Raw genomic sequence first — 9,360 nt, 5'->3', positions numbered from 1 at the left:
TATTCCATCTAAACGCCAAGCATAGGTTTATCGGAATATAGAGAATTGTGTCGATTCAATGTTTGTTTGATAATCGTTGTATTATAAATTCAAAACTCGAAAATCTTAGAGGGTGAACACTGAACAATGTACAAAAGTGTACAGACGTACGTCTTTTAGTGTAGACAAATTACTTAAGGTAACATACATTTTTTTCTAATATTATTCATCAGATAGTTCTTTTTCAACTATTTAGATAGGGTGCAAATATTATAAGATGATTAATTATTTATCTAAGATAATGCTGATGATAGCAATAATAATTAACAGCCAACACTTATTCATTTGTTTGACAAAAATGCTTATCTTATTTCCAAAAAAGATAATTTTATATTGAAATATTAGTTTGATGAACAATTGCAAAATAGTATTTATATTATCATTGATTTGAAGGTTTTTCAAGAAAAATAAATCTATTGAATTTTGTTGGGGTCAACTACAGTGGGTATCCGACGAGTACCGGAGTACTACCGCAGTACCGTGTATGGATTCTTATTTCTTATTACCTACCTGTTGATTTTTATTTTTATATTTTTTGGCTATAGAAGAAACATTATCATTGTCAAGTATGGACAATATATTATACACATTATACAGGCAATTGAATAAATACGGTGTCATCTGTTTTTGGGAATCGCGTGACCCGAGTAAACTGCAAACATTTATCAAATACCAAAATGCTTTTATCATCTGTACGCACACACACACACACACACACAGTTTCTTATTCTCAGTAGATATAAAATTTCGTCGTGTATTTAATGTTGGTAGATAATTGATACAGTGATACTGTGGGTTTGTTTTTGACACACGATTACTTTGTTTTGATCCAAGACAACTTTATATCATTCTATTATAATAGGCGTATCATAAAAAAATCAAACTATATAATAATATTATAATTCAATAAATACATTTTGTATATTGTTTTTTATTATTATTTATAATTTGTTTCATCTCTATTAAACATGATTATAACAATAGCCAATAGGTACCCACCAAACCGTAATTTAGCTACACTGATAAACTTGTAATTTATTGAACATTGAAATGACGATAATAATATAGTTAGTTTTTAAATGATCCTACTATAATATATAGGTAGTAATATTTATGACTTCTCAAAATCTCAACTGCAAATTTTTCCTGTACACCGGCCACCGAATGCAAATTATATGTAAGGTAGAAGTTGTAGAACAATGGATTTTAAACGATTTTTGGGAGATCGTTTTTATTGGCAGACTTAACTATTGTTGGCAAACATAATAATATTATAGCGATATAATGAGATGTGCCGATAAAACTCGCGCAATCTAGCGTTCAACTTACTCATCTGCTTTCGAGCATAATATTACAATACGAGAGAAGTTACTTAAACATGGTCGTATGTAAGTATATATAGGTTCACAGTAATTACGGCAACGCGTAAATACTACTTATAATATGCAATGTCTCCCGGGACACCAGCTCGCTAAACTTCCACGCATTTCGATGATTTATTATCATTAATGTTGATGTTACTTCAGTTTCTTGGATAACAAGATCAGCGGAGGATATAAATGTATTCAAATGAACTATATAGGTACATAAATTACGTCACCGAAAATATTATCATTTGAATGTTGAAATGCTTACATTATTAAATTATTTTTTTTTTGTGCTAAATGCTAATGCATGTTCTTGTTACTTTACAAATTGTGAGAAATAAATTTTTAAACATTTCACAGATTTTCTAAAATGTATTTTAAACGACTAGCTCACAACCTCCCATGCTTGACGCTAAATAGATCAATGCTATAAGGGAAACTAAACATTTTCTTGTTAAAAATCTCATACATTTTACAGTGACTTTTTTCTGTACATTATAAAATCAATGGTTTTGTTATAAATATTACATTAAATCGTAATTACCTGTTAAAGTAAAGTTGAAAAGTTTTCACTTTTTTTTTTTTAAGAATTTGATCCTATAAATTTCCGATGTCCTTTGTCATTAAAATAAATAACAGCTATCGCAGGGAGTGAAGTATAGTAATTATTGGCTTTTGATTGTACATAATGTATAAAAATATAATATGACATTTAATAATATATACAAATATTAAAATAAATAAATAAAATAAATATTAGCGATAGATTTTTATAGTTATATATAAACTATCTTGTGTCTCTTCTGCTGCAGATATTTATACCTATTATATATTATATACACGTAGGAACATATTATTATCTGTAGCTATATTACAGAGGTGAGTGTAGGGTTCTAGGGTTCTTACACCCACTGAAATTACTTCTTTTTACAAAAAAAAAAATTACTTATCACCGCATAATCAATACACAGAGTAGATTAACTGTTAGTCATTTTTAATAGTTCTAAAATCGAAAACCATAGCTTAGGTTTTTTTTTTGGCTGTTCCACGAACATTGCTAAGCGCTTGCCATAATCGCTGCATCAATTATTCCATATTTATATCGGCCTGATGCGGTTCTAATAATGTACTCTAATCCATGGTCTATATAATATGACCAGGTTAAATATACTCTAAATGTAGGCTAAATAATTTGAAACTTAAACTCTATTATTCGTTTTAACCAATTATATAAAAATCGGTGTTATGTAAATGGGGAACCCTAACCGAACTAAAACCCTGCGGCTATATACCTATATTTGCAAAAAGTTTAACACATTCGAGTGCATTTTGTAGGTAGGTTTTTATACACCGTCATTAGTCGTAGTTAAAACCGAACTCATCTGATATTTATCTCGATTAAAATGAATTTATCTTTATAGGTGAGATTCAGTTCAACCATATTTATTATCTTTATTCAGTTACAGTTCACTGCATTAAGAAGATGACCTTTTCTTTTATTTTATTATCGGGGCTCAACACTATTTATAGTTACGCTGAAGTCTGTTTACGACCGGACGACTAAAATTGCTGGGGGTGTTGTTGATTTATTGATTTTCGTACCTATATATGGCTATATATAATATATACGCCGTATTTATAATGGAATCGGCCGCCGCATCACGAGTAGTCACATTTTGGAATACGCGAAAACTTATTAAAAAATATATTATTGTCACCTTGTCCGGCTTGTCGTGTCAAATATTAGTAATGATAACAAATGCGAGACGTTTAGACGGCCGTTTTTTTTTCGCGGAGAAGAAGAACAACACTCGTTCCGCGGCTAAGAATTCTTTAACTAGGTTGAGAATTTATTTACCCAACACGAACCGCTAGTCGACATAATATTAATATAATGTAGCGGTACATAAATATAGGTAGGTAGGTAGGTAGGTAGGTAAGTACATAAATAATTAAATACAAAACTTCGTAACATTGTCTACATGTCATAATGTATTTTAACTGGTTATAGTCATGTTACATAATAATAGTATACAATATTATTATTTTAGTACATACAATATTAATAAAAAAACATACTCAAGAAATAACAACCTCTCTTTTTGAGGCTTTAGATATACAAATATTATTGTTTAAAATTATCTTTTTTTTATTTATACACATCATTTTTTTTAAATATATATAAAAACATGTTTAACGATTTACTTCTTAATTATTCTTTGTACACAGTTGTTATTAAATATTTTGTTTTTATTTTACACACCTAATACGGTGTTATGTTTTCCATGTTTTATGAGCAACAAATTTAAACAAAGAAAAGTTATCTCAAACCAATTCGCTAGGTTTTCTAACATAATAAATCACTTAGTTTATAAATTTTAACCTACAATTATTGAAGTCACAATCTAATCAATCAATAATTTAATATCATTAATATTTTTTTATTAAATTCTAAGTCATATTTTTAAGGACTCGTTATTTCCTTAACCTATTTTAATGTAAAACTATTTTACGAAAATCACTATCAGTAAGTACATTTGTCAGACACTAAAAATACTTTTTGCACATATACTTAAAATATAGTTACCTACATACAATTGATTTTTATTAAATAAATTTTATTTATGAATATTCACATCATTCACTTAGATACACATATTACTTAGAGCCGAAATTTTTTCCGTTAAGCATGGAACATTTACACAATTTTTTAGATATTATATATTATTGTATTATTCTAAATGGTGTTTTTAAAGGACTTTGTTTTTGGATAGGTATATTTTAAAAATATATTCAAGTGTTTGTACTAATTCATGTTTTAATATATATAACTGGTGGTCAATCGGGTTATTTTGTACTCCTTTGTGACGAACGATGACAGATTTAAAATGGTTAATGGATATAATATTATATGGATTACGATTCAAATATTATGCGACAGTAAATATTATAGATTTAGTAGACAGTCTATAATAAAGTAATAATATTTTTATTTTTCTATATTTTACAAAAATTAAAAAAAAATGTATTAAGTTTAAAAATAATAATATTTATTTTTATTGCATTGTTTTGATAAAGAAAATTAGGAGTACAGTTTTACTTGGTGTTTTTGCAAAGACGCGCATTTCAATATAGTTGAAAAATACGTTATTAATTGTTATAACTCATTACTTGTTGAACTTAAATGTCATTGATGGGTAGGTACTAATATTAATAATAATATTCCCGTCGCTAGTTATTTTCAATATATTTTTAGTTTCATAAATATAACTTGCATAGTTTAGAGAGAAAAAAATCCAAACCCCAGGTAAAATCACTTAATTAAATGTTATTCTAATTTATGTTTCAATATGTTATTACATGTGATTATATGTAAATTTTTAATATGATTTGATTATAATAAAATTGGTGATAATTTATTTGATAAAAGAATAATTGAAAATAATAAATTATCATCGATTTGTTTTAACTTTTGTTCAACGATAGTTTGGGAAAAAATTTTATAATCATAACTGTTTTTTATTGTTTAAATAATAAATAATAATTGACGGTTGATTTGTCAATACATTTCTATATTTAAAAGGATTTAAAATTAATTTGTAAAAAAATGTATACAACGAATGTTCTTAGCTTTTTGAGAAAGTCACCATAAGGATTACAAATATTTTGAGCAATTATTGCTGAATTATCAAAATGATTCCCAAATGAAAAACAAATTTGAAACTAGCAAAGCGTTATTTTTATATTTTAAACTTAAATTAAAAAAAAATTCTTGAAATTTTATTTTGTGGCTAATTCATAATTTATAAAAATGCAACATGAGTATTTTGGAGAGTATTTACTACGCCCGAAAAGCGAATGTATTGATAAAAAAACCACATTGTTCTTATTTCTTATACCAATAATTGCTTTTGCCTATTACCTACCTCTAAATCGGAAATATGTAATGATAGGGAATACAACCTTTCGATGTTTTTAATTTATAATAACTAATATTTTAATATAATTTAAGTTGATTAGTACCTACGAGGTATATAAGAAAACAAAGTAAGTATATCCAATGAGAATATAATAGAAACAAAAAAAAAATAAAATCAAAAATAACAATATTTTTACTATGATATTTTTGCAGTTAATGTTTTTTATTTAACGGCGCTTATATTAACTAAAATGTGATCGAGTATTCGGTAAAAAAAAATATCCTGTTATACTTCTTAATCAAATTAGTACAGTTAATGACATATAGGTATATCTATAATATATATTATTATTGTTTTAATTTAACTCAAAGTGTATCACAGTGTAAACACAAATCGAATGAAACATTTTATCTAACAGTTTAATTAATCACAACTGATAAGTTCTATGTAAATTATTTTATAGTAAGTGGTTTTATTAGTTTTTGAATTCTATTAAAAAGTAATTATAAATGCCTAGGTAGTACAAATTTAATAGTAAAACACTTGGTGACGAATGACATATATATATAAAAAAAAATATGAACACATTTTTATCCAGTAAATCTCAATTCAATAAAATGACTACACGTTTTATAACGTTTATCTTTACTTTTAAAACTCAGTATTCAACAATTAACGATACTATTAAATGTGGCCATATCAATGCCTATAATACAGAAATACATTTAAAGTAAATTATACATTCTCATATTCATTAATGAAAAATAAAATCAATGAATACAAGATCTGAGATCTGGTAGGGCTAAAATTCTTAACAAATTATATAAACTTAAATGATTGTGGTAACGATAAAATATATATAATATTTAAAACAAGCTCGTAAACAATATAGCTGATAGGTAAACAATATTATTGATTATTTATATTTTATTATTCATAATAAAATTATAGTACCTACATAAAAAAAAAACTATTATTATAAAAATTAAATAACCTTAAAAGTTAAAATTAATTTTTCTATATTAATCAAAGTTTGGAAGTATTTTCTAAACAATGAAAACAACAAGATTTTACTTTCCCATAAAACATTATTCTTAATAATATGTTATTTTAATATTATGCATTGAACAAATAAAATTCACCATCCTTATCAACCAAATACTAAAACGTAGTGGCTTCTGATGAAACAATTTTGATAATTAGATGTCGACATTAAATTTTTTTCTTTACATTCATGCGTATCCACAAAAAATCCTTAAACCGATGTACCTAACATAATGTAATATTAATATTTGGGTTTAATATTTTATAATATTCCGATTTTCGATCTTTTATAATGGCCCCTAACATTGCTTATCAGAGCTTGGTGAAATTTTCCTTTAATAATTATCAAAATGTTTTAATTTTTTTCCAATTACAACGGATAGTTATTATTTATTTTCCATGTTTCTCACAGTATCTGATGACTGTATTTCAGTATACAAAATAATAGGATCCTATTTCTTACATTTATTATTATCTAATCTATATTTTAAGATACTTTAGTATTTTGCTGTTTTAAAATTAAAAAAACTTACCTAAACACTCATTTTTAAATAATTAATAATAATATTCATCGGATCAATGAAAAACAATACAATGTTTCTGATATTATCTATACTGTAGAGAAAATAGTGCCGGGAAGACAAATTCATATAATTAATACATCGTAAGTTACTCTACTTTGGATTTAGGTATTATAGCTAGGAAGGTTATAATATAATAAAATAGGCATATTATGCTATATATAGACACAGGATAATTTTTAAACCTACCAAATGTCTAAAATAAAACTAATGTTTAGCTTAATATATTATATTATAACTTGTTAGGTATTTTAAAATTACCCGAGATCGTGTATCGTCTGTCAATATCCATCAACCATTACTCATTAGTATCAAACAATTTTCTAAAAATAATATAACATTACGGATTTTTAAATGTTAGAATTGCGAGTGTTAAAAATAATTCATAATAGAAACTTAAAAAATGTATAGAAAAGTTTTTCTTGGCAAATAAATTTGTTGAAGGACCTAATATAACATAGGTATCTCGTAATATTTAAAACCTCGCATGATGTTTAATGTTATGATTTATGAACGACAATTATTATTTTTAATAAATAATAATTACTGTAGATATTCAAAATAATCATAATGTCAAATTATATTTAAGTTGTATAACTTAATATTTATTATGGGCAGTAGTGATCATTTTTACAGTACCAAATAATAACGAAAAGTATAATAACCATTTTGATAAAATTGTTATAATCATTATTACAATATAATAGTAATAATAATAAGATAAATAAATCATTTTTCAACTATTCCGTTTATAATATTAGAGTACGCAAAAAGAAAACAATCTAAATAATATTATAAAAACAGGGTGTATTTTGGATGATTAAAATTAAAACATTGTAATTTAATTATTTAGAAGGACTTATTCTTGGCCCGTGATCTTTTTAACACCCTGTAAATGCGTTGTGTATCATAGAATTTTTTTTTACTAAGCTCTTCGTCGATTTTTTTATGGTATTACAAAAAAAACTTTTAATATTATATTTCAAAACAACTCATACTCTCTGAAATAAATATTTAACAAAATCATGACTGCCATATCGACATCCAAGAAGTGAACACAATGTCTGAGTCACTCAACAATTATGTGAGGCGCTGAATACATTACGGCAACAGTGGCGACTAATGTGAAAAAAGTGAACACTATCAAACAGAACCTGTCCACTACCATCGCTGCGTATTTCCAGTCGTTGATCACTTCCTGGTCGTCCTGTTGCTTTCGCATGTGGTCAGTGATGTACCGCACCTCTTGCAATATGAGTTGCAATTCTCTGGCAGAGTAGTTGCAGACGCTTCTCGACTCGGACGCCGGCGACGACGAACTGGCAGCACCGTTGTTGTACACGCGGTGTGATAGGACGCTCGCTCGAAAATCATCATCTGTATATTCGTATAATTAACAGTGTATTAGAAATAAATACATTTCAATTATCCATTACAAAATAAAAAATGATAGAAACCACTAAGAAAACGTCTAATCCGTGCAATAAACAATGTCGTTCATTAGCCTAATAAATCAGCTAATGCCATTTTGGTATAGGTATTCACAATATTGTATACAACTGTACATCGTATATTATACAAGAGACACAGTAAAAAGTAAGACTATAGAACACTGAGCAGGAGGGGTTTTTATTTGTTAGAAGGCTATAAATAAATAAACCATTGCATTTGAAAAACAAATCCTTGTTTTACTCTTTCAAGATTTTATTAAAAACAAGTGATTAACTGTACGTAATTACGGAATTAATTATTTATTTACCGCTTATCGGCTGTTTTTAAATAAATACGACACTTAAGAGTACCTACTGACAAATTTGAAACATTGCTTCTAGTAAAATGCACGTTCAATTCAAATTCTATAGAGAATCTAAATGAAAAATGTTGAGCCTTTTAAATGCCAAAAATTGTTTTTAAGCTCGTAAAAAAATCATACACAATACACATTATTGAAAACTCTGCATGCTGAGGATTTAAAATAAGCACTTCAAATCCGTAGCCAAATCATACAATCATAATGTCATAAATAACAGTACTAAAATGTATGCTGTAATACAGGGGCGTATCCAGAGTTATAGTTTAGGGGAGGTTAATGGATATGTATTTCACGAGGACTAAAATATTGAAAAATTGTAAGACATAAAATCAGTACATTGGATATATTATGTATGGGTTGAAAACGCTGTAAGAGTACAAAAAAATTTCTTTTTTGATTTTTGAAATTATCGATTTTAACGAATTTAGATTTTTTAATTACTAAATGATTATAACAAAAAATAATAATTCCATATTAACTGACAAAAATGTTAACCTTAAATCATTTGAAACATAATTTTTGGCACAATATAATGGAGCTACTTAAAATTATAAAATGTAAATAGAATGACACATAATTTTAGGATAAATTTACAA

General features: G+C 26.5%; 1 protein-coding gene across 4 annotated transcripts in view; it reads right to left on the bottom strand.

The window, feature by feature from the left end:
- Positions 1–3,387: 3,387 nt before the first annotated feature.
- LOC132943936 (acetylcholine receptor subunit alpha-type acr-16-like) overlaps positions 3,388–9,360 on the bottom strand; it is a 228,613-nt gene continuing 222,640 nt past the window's right edge. For all 4 annotated transcript variants that reach the window (XM_061013110.1, XM_061013109.1, XM_061013111.1 and 1 more), the window contains one exon: positions 3,388–8,328. In XM_061013110.1, the coding sequence (XP_060869093.1) occupies positions 8,021–8,328 (308 nt within the window). In that variant the 3' untranslated portion in view covers positions 3,388–8,020. The remainder of the gene's footprint in view (positions 8,329–9,360) is intronic.

Source organism: Metopolophium dirhodum, chromosome 4 (assembly GCF_019925205.1).
Source record: "Metopolophium dirhodum isolate CAU chromosome 4, ASM1992520v1, whole genome shotgun sequence".
In the NCBI taxonomy this organism is placed as follows: domain Eukaryota; kingdom Metazoa; phylum Arthropoda; class Insecta; order Hemiptera; family Aphididae; genus Metopolophium; species Metopolophium dirhodum.
Note: the sequence above shows the minus strand (reverse complement) of the source record. Positions and strands in the feature narration are given on the sequence as shown.